Source organism: Pantherophis guttatus, chromosome 1 (assembly GCF_059756535.1).
Source record: "Pantherophis guttatus breed Tessera chromosome 1, ASM5975653v1, whole genome shotgun sequence".
Classification (NCBI taxonomy): domain Eukaryota; kingdom Metazoa; phylum Chordata; class Lepidosauria; order Squamata; family Colubridae; genus Pantherophis; species Pantherophis guttatus.
The window spans coordinates 322464575-322487184 of NC_142063.1; the positions used below are offsets into that span (position 1 = coordinate 322464575).

The 22610-nt window shown below is 39.3% G+C and overlaps 1 protein-coding gene across 1 annotated transcript in view; it reads left to right on the top strand.

The window, feature by feature from the left end:
• The window catches only part of SELENOI (selenoprotein I), a 52647-nt gene that overhangs the window by 12944 nt on the left and 17093 nt on the right, over positions 1-22610 (top strand). Inside the window, exons 2-6 of the mRNA XM_034421196.2 lie at positions 10462-10530; positions 10854-10962; positions 18112-18186; positions 19452-19714; positions 21991-22099. Coding sequence (XP_034277087.1) covers positions 10462-10530; positions 10854-10962; positions 18112-18186; positions 19452-19714; positions 21991-22099 — 625 coding nt within the window. The remainder of the gene's footprint in view (positions 1-10461; positions 10531-10853; positions 10963-18111; positions 18187-19451; positions 19715-21990; positions 22100-22610) is intronic.

The window sequence follows — 22610 nt, forward strand, 5'->3', positions numbered from 1 at the left end:
GTAGGTTTGTTTTAGTAGGTAAGGCATGAAGTTAGAAATGAGATAATGAATTTTAGTCCTGCCTTAAGCACAAAGCAAGCTGTGTGACTTTGGGCCAGTTACTTCCTCTCAGCCCTAGGAAAGAGACAATGGCAGCCGCAAGTCACTTCTAAAAAAATCTTGCTAAGGAAACTGCAGGAACTCCCAAGCAATCACCAGGAGTCAAACTGCACAGGATATTAGAAAATACTTATAATCTTCATGGAAAATTAAACTATGTAGTTATTAAAATGAACATATAAATAAGTATGCATAATAAAAACATTGATTATTGCGGAAATAACATTGGTTTTGATTTATTATGTCTTGACTTGTCATACCTATATCTAGATAATTTGTTCCCTATTAAAGAGATGACACTGCATTTCAAAGAAGTAGGTTTGTGTACTGCTCCTCTCTGGACTGGAATTGCAAATGTTACTGCTGTAGAGATTTAAAAACCGAGCCAGCATTTTGAAATAGGACAGACACTATTGAGAGCATATATTAAAGATTACACTACTAACTTTATTATAAATTACCTCCTGCTAAGTGAATCTTGAACTGTGTCAGCTGACTGTCTTCTCACTTTTCCTTGTTGGAACAGGACTTGGGGGGTCATTATTCTCTAGTCTGAATGGTTAACCAGTGTTTGATCAATTTGCCTGATATGCCTCTTGCTAATATTTTTTTCTGTGCAATTAATGTGTCTGCCATAATGCCCAAGATATATGCTCCCAAGATACACTCACTATGCTTGCATTCCCATTTATAACATTTACATTGGTGTGATGTAAACCACTGCCCATATTACAGATGAAAGAGGTTGAATTGCCCAAGGGGATTTTGGAAGAGGCAAGTCTGAGTCCAGGGTTTCCCAGCTTATGCATTAGTTAAAGTGCTTAGTAAGCTACTTTTCTTTCTTTTCTTAATTTATTAATTCTACAGAGATAAAGCAACCTGTTAAACAGGAATGCAAAGCAAGCAACTGTCAACATATATTATAAAAGAAATTAATTTTTACAAGTAAATCTTTCAAGATGAAGAAAACAACTGTCAACGTATATTACAAAATAAATATTTAAACTAATTTTCAAGATGACTTCACAAATCAAAACAGTGCTACTTTTAAGACTTTGAATTCATCCAACTTTAGTTTGCTGACATGGGGGAGGGGAACGGACTAATCAGGTTTGTATCTGCTTACTACTTGAAAGGAAAATCACCAGGGAATCCTAAAGTTTAAGTTAGACTATGCAGTCAAAAAAACATCCTTGTCCAAGACACTGGCAGATCACTTCTCTCTTGTTACTAAGAAAACTACATAAAGACCTACTGTGTTTCCCCGAAAATAAGACCTCCCAGAAAATATTTAACTGCATGCGCAACTGGTCCCCGCCATTTCCTCTGATTAGGCTTAGGGAGACAGAGCTGGAAATTGGGTAAGGTGGCAAGAGAATCCCTGTCTTGCTCTATGCACCCCAAAATAATAAGACCTCCTTGAAAATAAGACCAAGCACTTATTTCGGGGTTCAAAAAATATAAGACAGGGTCTTATTTTTGAAGAAACACAGTAGGCATGAGGGAATCTTCATCTTTACTGAAATATGAAGAAAGTAAGTTCTTTTTTACAATATTTTTTTCTGAGTTAAGACTATATATGCAGGTAGCTCTCAATTTATGACCACAGTTGGTACCAGAATTTCTGTTGCTAATGTAGGAAGCCCCCCCCCCTCCAACACTAAGCAAGGCTGTTACATGAGTTGTGGCCAATTTTATTATCTTTTGCCACATTAAGTGAACCATGCAGTCATTAAATGAATCCGGCTTTCTTCATTGACGTTGCTTGTTGGAAGCCAGTTGGAAAGGTTGCAAATCAAATAGAATAGCAATAGCACTTAATATACCACTTCATAGTGCTTTACAGTCCCCTCTAAGCAGTTTACAAAGTTAACATATTGTCCCCATGATCTGGGTCCAAATTTTACCTACCTCGGAAGCAGGGGTGGGTTCTAAAACTTTTTACTACCGGTTCTGTTGGCATGGCTTATTCTGTGGGTGTGGCTTGATGGTCATGTGACAGTTCTTTAGGATTTAGCAGAGGTACTGGTCTACCAGGCTTTTAACTGTTTGCAGAGCTGTACCGGTCTACCCATTTGTTTTTGGAGGCCCTGGTCTACTCATTTGTTTTTGGAGGCCCCGGTGTACCCATTTGTTTTTGGAGGCCCCAGTTTATTCATTCGTTTTTGGAGGCACTGGTCTACCACCACACTGCCTTTTAACACTGATCGGGCGGCCCTTTGAAGCCCTGCGGCAAGAGTTTAAACAGTTTTTTTCCTTCTAGCCGATCAGCTGGGACTCGAGAGGCAGCAATAGATTGGGGGTGGGGCCAAATAAAAGGTAAGAATGGCGCGGGGGGGCGCGGGGGGTGGGTGGGACAGCCCAGCTCCCGAACAAAGAGAACCAGTTCGGTGATGTCATATCGTCACCACTACCGGTTCGGCCGAACCGGGCAGAACTGGGAGAAACCCACCACTGCTCGGAAGGATGGAAGACTGAGTCAACCTTGAGCCGGTCAGAATCAAACTGCTTGCAGTCAGCAGAATTAGCCTGCAATGCTGCATTCTAATCACTGTGCCACCACAGCTCTTAATGACCGTGGGATGTTGCAACTGTCGTAAATACATTCCAGTTGCCAAGTGCCTGAATTTTGATCACATGACCAAGGGGATGCTGTAAGTGGGAGGGACCCAGCACCATTGTAACTTTGAACAATCATTAAACAAATGGTTGCAAGTCAAGGACTACCTGTATTCCAAATACACATACATTCAATTTATGTAATATACAATTATCTTGAAAAATAATCATGCTATTATTAGATATGATCCAAAGAGTTTTTTATTATTGGAGTCATAACAATGGTAACATTTATATGAAGATAATTTATTAGTCACAACACCTGGTGTTGTGTTTTTTTGGGCTCAGTGACCTTTGAGATAGCTTTAATAATGTCAAATTTCCAGGATTTTATGGCCATTTAATTTTATTTGTGTTCTGAAAATTTGAAAGGATCATATAAAAAGCTAATGATCTATCTTAAAGATATTGCTGTATACCCTGTTTCCCCCAAAATAAGGCATCCCCTGATAATAAGCCCAATCAGACTTTTGAGCGCATGGCAATAAGGCCAAGCGCTTATTTCAGGGTTCAAAAAAATATAAGACAGGGTCTTATTTTCGGGGAAACACGGTATATGTCTTTCATGATATTAAACTTTATATACTCATGCTTTTAGCCTATAGAATTTGTTCCCAGATTATTATTATTATTATTATTATTATTATTTTAAAAGACTATTGGGGCAGTCCAACTCCCCTTCCCTTTCCATAAAATTTACTGGCCTCTGCATAGCTGCAGTAAACCATCCTCCTGTAAAATGCAAATTATGAAAAATGACACGGTAAATCTATCCCACTTTTTTTGTGCAATAGGTCCACAGTGTTTGCTTTGTAAATTGCATTCAGATAACCTGAGCCCTCCAGTGACACAGAACTGGTGTATTGTTCAGTAAGCAGGATGAACATAAGCCCCATCCTCTGCTGTCAGCCTTACCAGATAGACCATACAGAAACAAGGCCAGATAAGTTACTTTAGTGTAAATATATAGTAGTAACACCTTGGAAGTCTGAAAGTAGATTCTCCTGCCCCCTCCTTTACAGCCTGAGAAGCTAGGGAGGGTCTCTTCTGAGCCTCTTGTTCCACCCTCTGTCCAGCTGCAGTCGATAATATGATGTTTCTTATATCAGGGGTCTCCAACCTTGGCAACTTTAAGACTTGTGGACTTTAACTCCCAGAGTTAAATTCTGGGAGTTGAAGTCCGCAAGTCTTAAAGTTGCCAAGGTTGGAGACTCCTGTTTTATATGACCGTTCCCTAGACAGCATCGATTCACTCATCTCCCAAGGCCTTTCCTCACATACCATTACACTTGCTATATATTTGGGGGAGGGAAAGAGTTATTACACAAGACTATTTTTCAAGTAGTTCTACCATGGGATTAAATTAGTATTTAATCTTCTTTATATTGTGAAGATTATAGTCCCTGTGAATAGTCTTGAATATCTATATTCTAGGCTCAATTTGCTTTTCTTCCTCTTTTTGCAGTAGAATTTCCTTGAGTAATTTGATTCCCCCTTGTGGTTTAGAACTAAACAATTGACAAACAACACTGCAGCTTGAAGTGGGGCTGCCAGGATACCTCAGGAAAGTAACCCAATCAACTTATTTGAATTGGTAACTTTTCATTTAAGTAGCCTTTATTACTCATGGGAACCGTACAGGTTTTAAGGTGAACCAGAACATTTGCAGTTGTGCATTTTTTAGACATCAAATCTGTTGTGCTATCTAATGTTTTTCTCAAAACCAAGAGTTCTGTGAGCCATATGCATTTGAAATTAAAACCTTTTAGTTAGTATTGAATAGTGCTGATCATTGAACTACAGGAAGAATCCCTTCTATCTGGTTGGGTTGGTGGCTGCTAATTTTATTTTCCAGAGCAGATTGCAGTAGTAGTCTTCGTTACATACTTCCTTACCTAGCTTGAATATCTGGATGTGATTACTTTTACAGTATTTGATCCAATGTTCATGATCATATATTCAGCACAGTAGTAGGTTGCCCCTGGTTCGCACCGGTTCTATAGAACCGGTAGTAAAACCGGCAGGAGGCTCCACCCACCGACCCCGACATCACTAAAACGCTTCTGAGCATGCGCAGAAGAGCACGCGGCCCCGCTGTGAACCGGTAGTAAAGGTAAGTAGAACCCACCCCTGATTCAGCATGACAAAATTCTTTCTGCCTAGGCCGAACAATTAGGCTGCTCTCTCTTGCATCTAAAGGGAGGAATAATGAGATCTAAACAATCTGTTAAATATTCCACACCATTAACTGGAATCATTGTGCCTGAATGTCTTGGATGTTCTGTTTTGAAAGTAATGTGAAGCTGCAATTGAATAGGCCAAGTGAAAGGAATGGCAATAAGTCTCAAACGTTTCTGGAGATGATGCTAATAGCATAGCAAAAAACTATCCATTTAAAAGATGTTATTTTTAGATGGCCAAAATTACTTTCTGGCCAACAATATGCATCTCTTGCTTGGCTCTGAATTGCAAAGCAACAATGTCTGAAAGGCAGAAAAGGTGGATCCCATTCAATAGAGAGTAATCATTTGTGGTGTTGGAAAGAATGATATTGAATAAATGATATGTAATTGGGTGAAATAACACAATATTTACAACTTTTGTTACTCTTTAATAACCCTTTTTTTCCAAGTGATTACCACCAAGTGGTTTCATCAGTAAGACTACTGGAGAGTTGGAGACTACTTAGACAAAATAAGCATCAGACCTAGAGGTTTCCATTGGGCAAAAATGGCATTAGGCCAGATAGTGTAGTTCTAGTAAAACCATTGTTAATATTCTAAATATATAATCTGAAAACTGAAGCTAATATTTGAACACAGCTACAGAATGTATTCCGTAAGATTACTATTTTGACAGATCTCAACTTTCTTCCATGGAAGGTTTTTTGCATTACTATGGAAATATAGTACAGGTAGTCCTTGACTTATAGCTGGTTGGTTAACAACAGTTCTGTTATATCAAGCCCCCCAAAGGTACTTATGACCCAGATTTGAAGTTCTGATGGCTGCTCCCCCCCCCTTAGTAGTCCCATGGTTACTTGACAACTGGCCCACATTTACAGCATCCTGCGGTCACACGACTGCAGTTTACCTTTGTTGTTATAAACTGGCATTTTTGGTTTTGGTTAATGATGCCAGGTTTACTTTATGACTGCTGCAATTGCTTAATGGCTGCTGTAAAAAAATTGGATCAGTCATGTGGCTGCTTTAACTTAAGATCGTTATGACAAAAGATGGAAAATCTGAGTTCTATTACGGACATAACTTTAGGATTACTTGTATATATGAAGGATCAGGTTCAGAGAAAATCTCTGGCTGCTAAGAGTTGACACCAAAGTGATGGCATATAATCAGCCCATCAAGAGAACATAAGTGACAATTTGCTGCGCTATATTTCTTACCTGCCTTTCCTTAGATTGCAGAGCCCAGAAGGTTCCTTTAGTGCCTTTTAATGTCAAAGAAATCAATCAACAAAGTACTGAGACTTCTTTGTCATTAGCCCCTATGTAACAAAGGAAGTGTACAGGTAGTTCTCGATTTATGACAATTGAGCCCAAAATGTATGTTGTTACAGTAAGAGAGTCATTTGTTAAGTGAGTTTTGCCTCATTTTATGATCTTTCATGTTGTTAAGTGAATCACTGCAGTTGATAAGTTGGTAACTTAGTTGTTAAGTGAATCTGGTTTCTCCATTGATTTTGCTAGTCAGAAGGTCGCAAAAGATGATCACATGACCTTGGGACACAGCAGTGGTCATAAGTATGAGCCTGTTGCCGCCATCAGAGGAAAAAATAATACAAAAAACAATGGAATGTGTGGAAATGGATAAATTTACCAAAGAGATACAGGGAAAAGAAGACTCAGACTATTACTTAATTTGGCAGAAATGGTACAACTGGTTAGATAAAAAGAACACGAAATAAGGGAATACCACCCAATGATACAAAAATAAGGAAATAAAATGAAATATCGTTGTATAAACATTGATACATGATGAAGGATAAATATACACAGATATATAGATATATAATTACCGAAGTAGCTCTATTTTTAAAGTTCAAGCTGTATGACTTGATCTTACAGTATAGTTAGTTTATGTATAGTTTGTTTAAATGTCTACATCTGTATATGTATGTTTGTTTATTAAAAATAAAATAAAATAAAAAAGTATGAGCCCGTTGCCAATCATCTGAATTTTGATCACATGATCATGGGGATGCTACAAAGGTCGTAACTGTGAAAGATGGTCAGAAATCACTTTTTTCAGTGATGTAACTTTGAACAGTCACTAAGTAAACTGTTGTAAGTCGAGGACTACTTGTAGTTAGTCACTCTGCCTTGTCCTTAAGGCAATCATGGGATTTTGTTTACCATTGATGGATTAGGACTTTTTTCCTTTTCCAGTTTGGACCAGTCTTGTCTTAAATTAATTTTTGCAAACGTTTCATGAAAACATTGTATATAGTCATAGGCTCCAAAGTTTCTAAATTTGTGTTCTTCTTTCTGGTGTATATCAAGTTTGAAAATAAGGATTCAGACATCTGTGGAACTTTGTTCTTTTTTTAAAAATATATATATACCTCTGATACCTCATTCTGTTTGATATCTGTTTTTATATTAAGACCTGAAGCTCAGTTTTAGAGACCAAACACAGTTCTATTTCAGAAAGCCTGGATATTTGTAGGATGGCATATCCTGAAGTTCAGCCATCTTTTTTACAGCGATGGTGTATACCATCTCTGACAATATTGCTTCACAATTCTTAATTTTAGTTATTCTTGTCCAGCTGAAAATAACAAGAAATAACTGAACCAACCCAGTTTCTATGATACTGCTTTCTCACCACATCAAGAATCTTAACTGACTAAAGGAAAGGGGATTCTATATCTTACTCCAACATCCAACAACTTACCGTATTTGTTGGAGTATAAGACGCACCGGAGTATAAGACACACCTACCTTTTTTGGTGAGGAAAAGAAGAAAAAGAAATCTGCCTCTGCCTCTGAGCAATTTTGCCTCGTTACAGCAAACAGCCTGCTTTACTTACATTTTCGTTTTCAGCATAGCTTGATTAGCACAAGGGAAAAAAAAGTCTGCTCCCGCAATTTACCTCTTTGCAGCAAGCAGCAGAGCCCTGCGCAAAACAGCTGAGAGCAAATCAGCTGAGAGTCGGGAGGCCAATCCAATCAATTTGTGCTAATTAGGCTGTGCTGAAGCTGAAAGGAGCTGTTTTTTCTTGCTATTTGCTTGCAAGGAGGTAACTGCTGTGAGGCAGAGGCCAAAGGGTGGGGGCCAGTGGGTGGGCGGGGCTACATTCGGTATATAAGACGCACCTAAATTTTCACCCCCTTTTAGGGGGGAAAAAGGTGCGTCTTATACTCCGAAAAATACGGTAACTATTATAGTAGAGGCATTATAATCAGATACCCATGGGATTCTTGGTGTTCTCTGAGCTTGTTTGCTTGCTTCCAGATATTTCATTACCCAACTAGAAAACATCATCAAATTGTGTAGTTGGATAGACACACACACCAGTTCCACCCTTAGCTACAAATACGTTTATTGGCATCAGGTATCTAACAGTAGTAACATTCTGTACTCACAGAATGCAAGTTATTGAGATGCAGGTTAAATTCTTCAGGTGCTATCATGCCAGGATGGTGAAATAACATAATGTTGCCATTTTTGTCCCATTTGCCAGAGAACAGCAGTCCAGTTTTCTTCAAAAAAGGAGCAGCATATTTTGCCAAGCAATAATTAAATATAGTTATATTATGCAGCTGACTTGTCAGGGAAAGTTATGGAGCATTCCATCATCTTATCTCTCTCTATGCCTGATTCCACTACATTGGACTGACACTGAGAATCTCTCCATTAATAAGGATGGATTGTTCCAACAATAAGATTGATAGCTCTCTGAATAAGGTTCAACAGAGAGCAAATGGAGCTTTATAAACATCATAAACATTATCAGAATTCTAAAAGATCCCCAGCTTTTCCTCAATAATATGTAGAGTGCCATTCAAATTCAAGGGCTCATAGTTGCCACTACAGTATATTATCCTTTATCTTACCTATTAGAATTGGAATGTTAAAAGACAGTACCTTATTTTTCGGAGTATAAGACGCACCTTAGTTTTTGGGGAGGAAAATAAGAAAAAAGCTGATTGGCAGGTGGATCAGCCTCCCAGAATACCCCCAATCAGCTGTTCCCAGAGGTGAATTTTAGCAATAGGTTCCTTGGTTGTGAGCTCTGTGCCTTGCTTTTTCTTGCTTTTTTTTTTTTCTCTCTCTGAAAGACTCCGAAACAGCTTCAGAAAAAAAAGCCTCTGAAACTCTGTTTGGGGGCTTCTTTTCTGAAACTCTGTTTGGAGGCTTTTTTTCTGAAGCTCTGTTTGGAGGCTTCTTTTCTGAAGCTTTGTTTCTGATGCTTTTTTTCAGCCTCTGAAACCTCTGTTTGAGAAGCTGGGTGGGGCTACATTCAGAATATAAGACGCACCCAGATTTTTACCTTCTTTTTTGGGGAAAAAAAGGTGCGATTTATACTCTGAAAAATACGGTAATTATTTACTGTTGCCTTCCCAAGCACAGTTTGCAAATATGTCTTTATTGTTGTCTCTATTGTGATCATGTGCTATCAGCATCTTCTTATACTGCTGCTGCCTAATGTGGGTGCCCGCTTGTTTAGTTGGATGACTCCAGTAGGAATATACAGTCTTGGCATAAACTGCCAGATTGCTTCATTCATCCCTTCCAGGAACATACCACCACCCACTATCACTCTGAAATAACATAGCAGAATTATGTGTGTATGCATGTGTGTGTGTGTGTGTGTGTCAAGCTCCATTATCTACCGTCCAGAAAGTGCTTTATGCAAACTCACAACCCAAATGTGTTGAACTTCATAGATAGTCCCTTGAACCTAGGCCTCCTTATTTGTCTGGAAGCAATCCTTATTCATCAGACAGAAAAGCAAATCAAACACAATGGTAATTTGGAAGTTTGAGTGACAGTTTGGAGTGGCTTTAATGTGGGTTAATTATATGGATGCTTAGCCAGATTTTAAATTTTGCTGTAGGACAAGAAATTACATGAACATTAGCAAGTGTTCCATTGAGTTGTAAATAATGCAATATTCAATACTAAGAAAGACCAACCTAATTACGATCTATAACATGGCCTTTCTCACTCTTAATCAATCAGAATAGATTACTGTCAATACTCTATCTTCCCTGTCGTTGATCTTGTGGACTTGACACATATTAGTAGAGGTGTTCTTTATCCCTCACCCTGAGGTTGTGAAATGAAAAGGTATTTATAAACAGTTGTGTTCTGAGCTGTACAATGCCGCTATCAAGTTTTATGAAAACTGGCCCTGAAGTGTAGTTGTCAGGTGCAAAGAGCATTAATGAATGCCTCTCCAAAAATGATTGACACAGAGAATATGTAGAGGCTTCCCACTTCCATGGAACAACCTGTTGTTTGATTCTGGAGAAGTGTGAGATGATACGAATGCAGATGTCCTACTTGTAAGCTTCCTGGAAGAACTTTCTAAGGCAGTGTTTCTCAACCTTGGAAGCTTGAAGATGGGTGGACTTCAACTCCCAGAATCCCCCAGCCAGCGCTGCTGGCTGGGGGATTCTAGGAGTTGAAGACCTCTCATCTTCAAGCTTCCAAGGTTGAGAAACACTGTTTTAAGGCTTTCAGCTGATCCTCTTTATTCTCTTGGCTTCCTTTATAGTACAGTGCTGTGGACAACAACCCTCTTTCCCTGTATGTCATGCATCCATTTTGGAACACTGTAGTTAAGGTGAGTAAACCTCTTGTCCGCCCTTTTTAAGTATGCTTTCCGTGCTACACTTGGGCTACGTTTAACTCTCTGCAAATAGAAAAAAATTATGACCCATTTGACATTGGTACGACCCCTTCCTTTTCTCTTGGCTAACCCAGGAGATTCCCTTCTCAGAAAACTTGATCATTTGTATGTGCCAGTCACCTTGTGGACTGGATTTTATTTTCCGCTGCTTATGTCAAATGAATAGTTATTTTCTTCTTGTTTATGTATCCGTGATGAAAATTACTATGTCCATTAATATGAACTTTGTGTGTGTGTTTTTACTTGCTTTCTCCTAGATTTTCCCTAAGTGGCTGGCCCCAAATTTGATAACATTTTCTGGTTTCTTGCTACTTGTCTTCAACTTCTTTCTCATGGCGTACTTTGACCCTGATTTTTATGCTTCCGGTAAGACTTTGATGTTTCATTCAATTTTTAAATTGTGTGTGCCTTTATAATCACAAGAATAATGAGAATGATGAAAAATATATTCTTGATATTGATATCTGTTTGATATTGGCCTTGCTTGATATTCAGACTCACTCAGAAATCTTAGGCCACACATATTTATTCAACAAACCATGAGTAAAATAATCTGATTTAACTTTATGTATGAACTAAGCCCTTGTGTTGGTTGAGGTATTGCCCATTTAGTATTGCTATGGTGCTCTTAGGTTTTCCAATTTCTTGATTTATTTTTTACAGGTTTTTACAAATATGTATATTGTCCTTCAAAACCAGTATATATCTAGGTGCTTGCAGGACACTAATATCACAATAGTGTGTCGAGGTTTTAAATTAAAACTGAAATATGATAAGTCACAATTAAAATGCATTATAAATATAAATACCTGAGAGAATGAAAATATAGGTACAGGTAGTACTTTACTTATGAACGGTTGCTTAGCAACAGTTCAAAGTTCTGACAGACTTTGGGGGCTTACAACCCTGATTCAATATTCTGACAGTCTCAGTCTTTCTCTCTCTCTCTCTCTCCCCCCCTCCCTCTCTCTCACACACACACCCCGAGGTCACATGATTGCACTTTGGGCATTTGGCAATTGGGCTGCACATAAAGCCATTTGCATTATCCTGCTGACTATATTTTACAACAGCTTTGTCAAATACCAGAATCTTATAGGCATTTTCTAATACCCTGTGCAGTTTGACTCCTGGTGATTGTTTGGGAGGCTCTGCAGTTTTCTTAGCAAGGTTTTTTTTAGAAGTGGCTTGCCATTACTTCTTTGCTAGGGCTGAGAGGAAGTGACTCAGTCACACAGCTAGCTTTATGCTTAAGGCAGGACTAAAATTCATTCCCTCTCCCTCCCTCCCTCCCCCCACTCTCTCTCACACACACACACACACACACACACATCAAGGTCACATGATTGCACTTCGGCTGTTTGGCAATTGGGCTGTACATACAGCCATTTGCATTGTCCTGCAAACGATATTTTACAACAGCTTGGCTGAATACCAGAATATTGCTAGTTTTTGGCAAAACCACACTGGCTGCAAATCATTGGTTCACTTGACAACTGTGGATGGTCCCTAGCCATTATTGCCCTGGGAGAAAATCCTCTTTGAAGAGGATCTTAGACTACAATTGGAAATTACAGGGAAGAATATTCCTTCACATATTATGATGCCAAACCATGAAGGACTTTACAGGTAGTCCTTGGTCCTCACTTAATGACTACAATTGGGATTGGTTGTTGAGCAAAGCAGTTGTTAAGCAAGATGTCATGTGATTGCCCCTATGACAGTTTTCTTCAGTAATCACAATCCTGGCACTCCTGGATGTGGTTGTTAAGTGGACAGAGTCCCAAGTAAGGAATGCAGGGCGCCTTTTATGGAACCTGGGAGCCTCCATTCAGAAGCTGAAAATCCCTCCTGCCAAAATTCAAGCAGGATTTACAGCCCCTGAATGAAAAGGCACTTGCATGCTGATGCACCAGGCCTCCCAGGGCCTTCCCCACCCACCTGAGGCATCCAACACATCTTATCTTATCTTATCATCTATCTATCTATGCTGAAGAGCTGAAAATCCTGCTTGCATTTTGGCTCCCTCTCATCTCTAGGGACTGGCTGAAAGAGCTGCTTGCCGAAGGATGTTAGCTCTCTTCCATTCAGGGAAGGGAACTCCTTCCCCAGCGTCAGGAAGCAGAGCTTAAATTATCAGGATATGAGTTTTCATTTCTCTACCCCTCTGAAGGATTTAAGCTCCCCTCCACATGGGAAAGGGAACGCTTTTGACAGGATGCAGGAATAGCTCAGATTATCAGAATCTGAACAATATCCCTTCACTCCACCAAAGGAGTTCAGCTTCCCTTGGCAGGCAGCTCTTTCAACCAGCCTCCAGAGATGAGAGGGAAATCCAGCAGAGAAGGTTGCAAATAGTGATCACAGGGTGCTTGGCAACCAATTGTAAGTGCAGGCAGGTTGCCAGTCACCCAGATTGCAATTATATGAACGGGGGATAGCACAGTGTTTTACAACAGCTGGAAGTCCAAGGCCATCATAACAGTAAACATTTGTTAAATGGTTAGTAAGCCAACTACCTGTTTAGTACCTGATAATGCAGGTGCTTCAACCTGGGTCCACAAATTATTTTATTTTATTTATATACTGCCCCTCCCCACTGTTTGGGGCGACTCTGGGCAGCTGGGAATTGGTTGAGGTTGCATAAATCTGGATAGTAATATCCATTTATTTATTGAATCTGGCGGCTAATAACAGTTATCATCATACAAAAACAAACTTACAGTACAACAAACATTCATAATAAAAAAGAAAATATATGGAGCACAATTTACTCGTGGCTTGACACTCAGTGTAATGTCCATAAACCCCAAACTCCTTTAGAAGAACTCTATTGTAACAACCTTCCAAAATATGAGGCTACTCTAATCTCTATGGGAAGGCTTGTTCCAAAATTTTGGAACTGTGTCCAAGAGCTAGTATTTCCTGCATCTGGCTTCCATCATCTCACTAAAATGAGGGACTACCCACAGCTTTTCTTGAGAGGAATGATTTGGACAGATTGAATCTGATTGGGGAAGGCAGTTGTGGATGAGGGTAGACTTGAATTTGGGTTTCCCTCGTTCTGGATCACTGTTAACAGCTACACCAGGGGTGTCAAACTCACGTCATCACGGCAACGTCATGTGACATATCAGGACTTTTTTCCCCTTTGATAAACCGGGAGTGGGCGTGGCCAGTGTGTGACGCATCCGGCCACAGGCTGGGAGTTTGACAGCCTTGAACTACACTCTCTTTCATAACAACCCAAATTGTACCGTGTTAAGAAATCACCATGCCAACAAAAGTGCATATAGTCAAACTATGGTTTTCCCAGTTGCAATGTATGGCTGTGAAAGTTGGAACATAAGAAAGGCTGAGCGCCAGAGAATTGAGGCCTTTGAACTATGGTGCTGGAGAAGACTCCTGTGAGTCCCTTGGACTGCAAGGCGACCAAACTGGTCAGTCCTAGAAGAGATCAACCCTGACTGCTCTTTAGAAGGCCAGATCCTGAAGATGAAACTCAAATACTTTGGCCACCTAATGAGAAGGAAGGACTCACTGGAGAAGAGCCTAATGCTGGGAAAGATTGAGGGCAAAAGAAGAAGGGGATGACAGAGAATGAGGTGGATGGATGGAGTCACTGAAGCAGTCGGAGTGAGCTTAAATGGACTCCAGATGATAGTAGGGGACAGGAAGGCCTGGAGAAACGTTGTCCATGGGGTCGCAATGGGTCGGACATGACTTTGCAACTAACAACAAGAAGAAATCTTTAGTTTTTTGTTTCATCAATCCACAGACTTAGAATTTACAATAGAACAACAATAGGAGAAAAATGCATTAAGAAGTAATAGTCAAAACCATATTAAGAAAACACCCTTTGTGATGCATGCCATAAAAACCAATAAACTCAACTTGAGATCCCAGTAGTGCAGGATTGTTTTAACTGTTTTACAGAACACTGGATTGTATTAGATTGTAGCAATGAATTTCCCTTTTTGTTTTTTTCCCTGAGAATGTTATTAGAAACAATTTCAGATGCTGCACTGAATCAAAAGTCATCAGTGTGCTGGAACTATTTTATAATGAAAAATGGAAAGAAAATGGAAATAAGATGCAGAAAGTTAAGTCTAATTTTCCTCCATTATCCTAGGAGTCCAAAGAAATTAAATGGTTAGAGCAGGTGTGTCAAACTCATGGCCTGTGGGCCGGATGCGTCACCTGCTGGCTCCGCCCCCATCCGGTTTAGTGAAGGGGGAAAAAGTCCCGATACGTCATGTTGATGATGCCATGACGACGTGAGTCTGACAGCCCTAGGATACAGTTTCACAAAATATTTTATATAAGATGTGGGATTCTTCATCAACAGTTGTAGAGATAATACCTACCTAATTAGAAGTTTGCAAAGCAGATTAGGGAGATTGAATGAAGTTCTAATTAGCTACCAAATAGGATACAGTCGCTGTCTTTTGTTCCAGCAAAAACTTATCAGGAGCTGTCCATGTTGCAACTTCTTGCTGCAGCTCTTTTTTTGTCTTATTTAATTATAATGCTTAATTGGATTCACTACTCGTAGGCTTAGCCACAATCCATTTACTGTCCAAGAGTAACATTTAAGTTTTAATTAGGGTTAATCGGCAACATCCCCTAAGTCTGACTAAGTGGAGTATGTTGTTTGATCTCTTTTCCTCTACAAGGAGGATTATCCTTAATGAAATGCTGCAAAGATGCCTCAGTGGCTCCTGTTGTTTTGAAATTGAGAATTTTGGTTTTCCTTCTCTGTATGTGGGTGAGATATGAAGAAAGACATGTTTTAAGATGTCCATCTCAGCAAATAGTATATGGCAACTGCCCTCTGTGTGTTTGTTTGCAAAAATGATCATGAGGGCAGACAAATCTCCTCTTGTTTATTTCTTTCACTGCGGTTTGCTGCCCAGCTAATAACCAATATGATAACAGTTTTTATAATAGTGCTGCTTTCTGGGTCTATTTTTCCTAACCGGAAAGGCAAATTCCATTCAGATTGAGAGCGGAATATGTATTTTTCTCTCCCTAAAGGCATTTTTCTTTAAAAAAAAAACATGGTCTCTCAGAATTTTGACCCAAAAGGAATTTAAAATTTATGCAGAGCTAGTTAATAAAGTTTTAATATTATACATAAGCCTGAACGAAATTTGGCAGAAATATAGGTAATGGAAATCAGCTATGTGAAAGTACAAAGTAAGGATTTAAATTCTTGCCAAGAGTACATGAGGCTCCATTAATACAGAAACTCTTTGTTTTATTTTGCATTTCACTGAGCAAGTCTCCCCCAAGGTTGTGAGATGGGTAGCAAATAAATTAAATAAATAAAACAAAGTAAGTTAAAATTCCAATGATTACATGAACAAATCGATGGTGTTTGTTGACAGTAAGAGGGAAAATAGTTGGCATTGCCTTCTTCCTGTGTTTATATTTTTGGACTTTACAATCTAGGCTATGAGCCCAGAATTACCTGGTAAAAATATCATCCTACTAACTTTTTCAATGTCAGCTGGATGTTTTACTTTTCATTGATATACAATCTATTACCTCATATTATGTCAAAACAACAGGTAATTATACTAGTTATAGTAGAAGTAGCTGTGGTGGTTAGAATGCAATATTGCAGGCTAATTCTGCCCACTGCCAGGAGTTTCCTGACCAGCTCAAGGTTGACTCAGCCTTCCATCCTTCCGAGGTCAGTAAAATGAGGACCCAGATTGTTGGGAGCAATATGCTGACATTTGTAAAACGCTTAGAGAGGGATGTAAAGCACTATGGAGTGATATGTGTATATATAATGTACATATGCATACATACATACATACATACATATACATACATACATACATACATACATACATATATCCTGTTTTCCCCAAAATAAGACATCCCCTGATAATAAGTCCAATTGGGCTTTTGAGCGCATGGCAATAAGGCCAAGCACTTATTTCAGGGTTCAAAAAAATAGAAGACAGGGTCTTATTTTCGGGAAAACACAGTACATACATACATACATATGTGCTAAGTGCTATTATCTTTGGTCCTTTGTGTTCAATTTTTTTCCAAGAATCAGCACTTTCTGAATAAGCATGTCTCACTTAACAGTGGATATAATTAAATGGAAATGCAGGCTTTGTATTTGTTAGTACTGAAATTCACACCTGAGAGAAAAAGAAAAATTAGAACCATGATACTTTACAGTGGCTGAAATGCTGTTTCGTTTCCTTAAGTATTGAGAAGGGTTTATAACTTTTAGAGCAGTAGTACACAACTTGAATTCCCTGGATTGAATGCGGCCTGCCTCTCCCAAGATTTGCATTCACAAATTCACAGAATGTACATACACCCAAAGATTAATAACTACATTTAATTAAATGGAAATGAAATCTCATTCTTTTTCTGTCCACACCCACACCTTTTTGAAAGGAAGCATTGCATGGCCTTCACAGGGCAAGGGTTGCTTTATTTATTAATATAAAATGCAATATAGTATTTTCCAGATGATTTTGATTCCATTTCCCATCAGCCCCTAGCCCTGTGCCAAATGGTGACGAATTGTCAGGTTTGCAGTCCAAGCATCAGGAGAGTCCCGGGAAGGATATGTTGTCTCAAGTTTTGATTTGGTAGGGGCAGGGGGCATAATTCATTAAGAAGCACAGCTAATGTGCAGTTTAATTTTTCGATTCGGTCTCAGTGCTTTGAAGCCTCACCCACCAGGAAATTTGTATGCCCCATTCTAATACTGGTTTATCTGCATATTATTTCAACTTGTAATTGTAGCAATAGCAATAGCACTTAGACTTATATACCACTTCACAGTGCTTTACAGCCTTCTCTAAGCGGTTTACAGAGTCAGCATATTGCCCCCAACAATCTGGGTCTTCATTTTACCCACCTAGGAAGGATGGAAGGCTGAGTCAACCTTGAGCCTGGTGAGATTTGAACTGCCAAATTGCTGGCAGCCGACAGGCAGCAGAAATAGCTTGCAGTACTGCACTCTAACCACTGCGCCACCGTGGCTCATTGTAGTTTGAATTTATTGTAAGCCACTCAGAGACACAAGTAGTGGGCGGTGTAGAAATGTGCTGAATGAATAAATAAATCACTAATTTACGCTATAATTATAGCAATAAGAGTGGCATTTCACAATTGGGCGGTAGCTGCTATGAATTCAGTGGTAAGTAAAGATTTGCTGATACAAGCAGGTAACAAACTTAGAATAGATTTTCTGCATCATCTTTGCCATTTCCTTCTTCTAGAATTTTTTTAAAACTAATTTAGAGCCCTAGTATTTCCTGATAGTTACTCACCCAAGCTTTTTTGAGGTCAGGTAACACCAATCAGCATCTAACCAGCTGCTGTGACTTATTATTATTCTGAAACTTTAGAAGAGTTCCAGGCTGGATAAGCCTGCAATAGGATGAGCCTGATCTTAATGGCTAAAATGTACTCTTATTTGAAAAATGTTTTCCTAGAGAAAATAATGACTCAGAATTACTCTCTTTCCTGCAGCACCAGACCAAAAGCACGTTCCGAACAAAGTGTGGGTCATAGTGGGTCTCCTCAATTTTGCGGCTTATACTCTAGGTAAGATCTGTTAATTTCCTGCGCACTATATTTATACAATCAACAACATAATTAATGAGCATTAATATTATTGAGACCAAATTCCCTGAATAAAACAGCTGCCTCTTATTACACTTACAAGTCTAGTGCAAAATACATATGCAAGCAGATTGTACCTTATGCCTCTTACCACCAGTGCTTGTGGCTGAAATAGGAGAGGATGTTTTTCCGAAAGACAGGAGGGATAGAGAAGCTGTTCTGTTCTCTGTTGCACATTCATATTTCTGAAATAGCGGTTGCTTCTCCATTTCAGTTTTATCAGGGGCAAGAAAGGAAGGTCTGGAAGATGCAAATGCAAAGCCACAAGCAATTTGTTTTTGTTTTCTTCTGGAAGCAACATATTCTGATCAACTTTTACAAAAGGAAATAAGAGTATCTACTACTAGTAAAGTAAAGGGCGAGTACTATGTACATAGGAAAAAATTGTAGCAAGAATACTTAAAAGATGAATGCAGTGATACAAGGCCTTAAGAGTCCTGCAAAAGAGCAGTTATGGATCGGTAGCAATTTTAGGAAAATAGTAGGATTTACAGTGGAGAAGGGATGTTTTAGGGATTCAATTAACCATAATCGGAAACCAAATCTTTTTTCTGCCGCATAAAACCACCTGCACTTTCAGCTGTTTTTAACAACAATGGCACAAGTAAATGGGCTTTGGTTTATGAATTGTCGAAGCCTCACCAAGCCTCAGTTCTTAAATGTTTTTGCTTTGATTTCTTTCCTTAATGTATTTTTCTTCTAATTTTAATCCCAGCCACTCAATAGAATTGAAAGCAATCAGCAGTGGTGAAATGTAAAATTTGTTACTACCGGTTCTGTGGGCGTGGCTTGGTGGTGGTGGGTTAATGTGACTGGGTGGGCGTGGCCAACTTTTTTTTTTTTTTAACTTTTAAAAGCATTTTTTTACAACTTCTTCGGCCAAAGAGGTTATAGAAAAAATGCTTTTAAAAGGCTCTGACGATCCCAGCTGAGCCGCACGATCATCAGAGGCCTTTTTTTTTTTTTTACTTTTAAAAGCATTTTAAAATGCTTTTAAAAGTAAAAAAAAAAGCCTCTGATGATCGCGCGGCTCAGCTGGGCATGGGGAGGGGGCAGGGATTTTTGCTACCGGTTCTCCGAACCACCCACCTCCATCGCTACCAGATCAGGTCATCCGGTCCGAACCAGGAGCATTTCACCCCTGGCAATCAGTTAACCTTCTCTTTCTGTGATGTCTTTCTCTTCAGATGGTGTGGATGGGAAACAGGCACGTCGCACCCAATCCAGCTCCCCACTTGGGGAACTCTTTGACCATGGCCTGGACAGCTGGGCTTGCATGTTCTTTGTGGTGACCGTGTATTCCACTTTTGGCCGAGGATCCAATGGTGTCAGCGTTTTTATCCTCTACCTGCTGCTCTGGGTGGTTTTGTTCTCATTCATCCTTTCCCATTGGGAGAAATATAATACAGGGATTCTCTTCCTGCCTTGGGGCTACGATATCAGCCAGGTGGTAAGTCAACCAGCATTTTGCCACACTCATTTCCAAAGGTTGCCTTAACAGTGGGCAGAGATCTGGTTTATTTTGATTCTCTGGGGTTTAGATTTGTTTCCCTGGGGTATTATTACCACTTTCAGGTTAAAGCCCCATTTATTTTATGTGAGATTTCTTTAGAAGGCTTGAAATAAGATGTACAAATGATTTAACCCTGGAGTTTTCAAACCTTTTGGTGCCGTGACCCTCTGAAACAATGCATGAAATTACGTGACACCACAACCCCCACCCCCACATCTAATGATTTCACTCAGATTAGAGTTGGGTGAGAAATAAATGCACCACTTTGCGTAATGAAAATTAATTAAATTAATTATGTGTGCATGTGCATAGAATCGTGAATGTCATAGACCTTGGCAAAAGTAGCTTTGTTTGTGAAACAGCTAATGACTATCGTTGTTTTGGTTGGTGTTAGTTGTCCTCTCCTCCCCGAATGCTGGTGGGCAGGCACTTTCCTTCCGCTCTTCTGTGATGCCCTACTGAACACTTTCTGAATAATCACTCACCACGTTGGAACCTTAAAAAAGCCCTTTGCCCTCTTATGTTAGCTGCCTGCAGGTTTTATTGACTTGGACTTAAATACTTGCATGGCTGAGCAGAGGGGACCTTGATATTTTTTTTTCCACAATAAAGTCTGATTCCTTATTTTCCATATGCAATCTCATTCATAAATTTAGGAAGAGAAATTCCACCTGAAATCCATTAACAAAAATCCGAAGTCTCATAACTGTAAATGGAGAATATCGGATGAAACGTTTCTGCCTGTCCTCTTTTCTGTGTGTGCTTTCAGGACTCAGCTAAATTGGTCTATGTGTACCCTGTTTCCCCCAAAATAAGACATCACCTGATAATAAGCCCAATCGGGCTTTTGAACGCATGGCAATAAGGCCAAGCGCTTATTTCAGGGTTCAAAAAAATATAAGACAGGGTCTTATTTTCAAGGAAACACGGTATATGTCTTTCATGATATTAAACTTTATACACTCATGCTTTTAGCCTATAGAATTTGTTCCCAGATTTTTTTTTTAAAAAAAAAGACTTGGGGCAGTCCAACTCCCCTTCCCTTTCCATAAAATTTACTGGTCTCTGGATAGCCGCAGTAAACCATCCTGTAAAATGCAAATTATGAAAAATGGCTACAGGAATCATCTTGTGCAACTCTCTGCAGTCTACAGCAAAACCATCCTTGATAGATGGCTCTCCTGCATCTTCTTAAAAACTCATAGCCTTTATAGGTAGACTACTGATTTATAGAGATCTTATTATCAGGACAATTTTCTCCTATTCAAATGAAGTCTCGGTAGGTATAATTTAAATTCTTTATTTCTGCTTTAAATTTCAATGGGAAAGGAAAATCTTACCTGATCCCCTTCCCTATGGCATTCTTTTACGTACCCAAAAACTGATACTATGTCACCCCAATTGTCTTTTCTCCAGATTGAGTACCACAAGTTCCTTCAGCATGTCCTCAGAGCTTTCTGATATATTGATGCTCACTGATTATTCATATCCCTCATGCAAATAGCAATAGCACTTAGACTCATATACTGTTTCACAGTGCTTTCCAGCCCTCTCTAAGTGGTTTAGAGTCAGCCTATTTCCTTCAACAATTTGGATTCTCATTTTACCGACCTTGGAAGGATGGAAGGCTGACTTTGAGCCGGTGAAACTCAAACTGGCAAACTACAGGCAGCCAGCAGTCCGCAGAAGTAGCCTGCAGTACTGCATTCTAACCACTGCGCCATCACGGCGCACCACCATTCATAATCATTTTGTGAATGGGCAAGTTCGTGGGGACTATTTCATAAGAGTGCCTTGATCATACTCGCGAGATACAATTTGCGTTCAGCAGCTTAAGAACATTGGGGTATTTTCTGGGCCAGCTTCCCATTTTGGAGACCTTCCAGATGTCAGCTTCCAGCATTCTCAGTAAAATAGGTATGGAAATGCAAATACTTGTAGGATGCTTAGTTTGGGAGAGGCTGTCTTGGTTTATATCTCCTTCCCTTTTAGCAATGGTAAGAAAAGTTAGCTCTGCTCTTTGCACTAATTACTAACGCTTGGACATGCAGTTGCAGCAGTCACAGAGTAAAAAGAAAAGACACTTTTGGGATATTTCCACCAACAAGATTCATGTTTTACATGAATTTTTTTGATCTCTAGACAATTTTGTCAATTGGAAATGCTGGATAGATGATTATTATAAAGATCTGTAATTCTGCCTTCTTTTCCAGACCATTTCAGTAGTATATATCGTGACATCCATCATAGGAGTGGAGGCCTGGTACAACCCTTTCCTGTTTCATTTTTTATACAGAGATCTGTTCGTTGTAATGATTATTGGTAAGAAGGTGCTTGTAGAAACCTGTATCTTTTGAGCTGCTTTGTACCAAAACCTAGCACGTCTTTATCAAGAAAATGTTTGTTGTTTATGCTGAATTTTCCTACAGGATAGGGATGGGAGGAGGTCACACTGAGAAGTTATTTGTTCCAGAATATCTCATACCAGATGACATTTCTGTTGAAAATCTAAAACTGACACCAGGTTTCAGTCTGTCTGCATTGTAGCAAATGAGTTGTATATAACATGATAATTAAGTGGGTGTAAAAGTAAAGCATTAGAATTGATCATGAAATATCAAAGGGGAAGATAGTTTCCGCCTTTTAGGATCAACCATCAAAAGTGAAGGAATGAGCACTCAAGAAAAGTGCTGCAGACTAGCACTTGGTACAGCAGCCATGAAGGCCTTGCAAAAGATAAAGAATTGTGTAAACAATGGTATTTCCTATGACACTCTATGAAAGTGAAAGTTGGACTCTGAAAAAGTAGGATAAGAAGGTATTGAGACTTTTG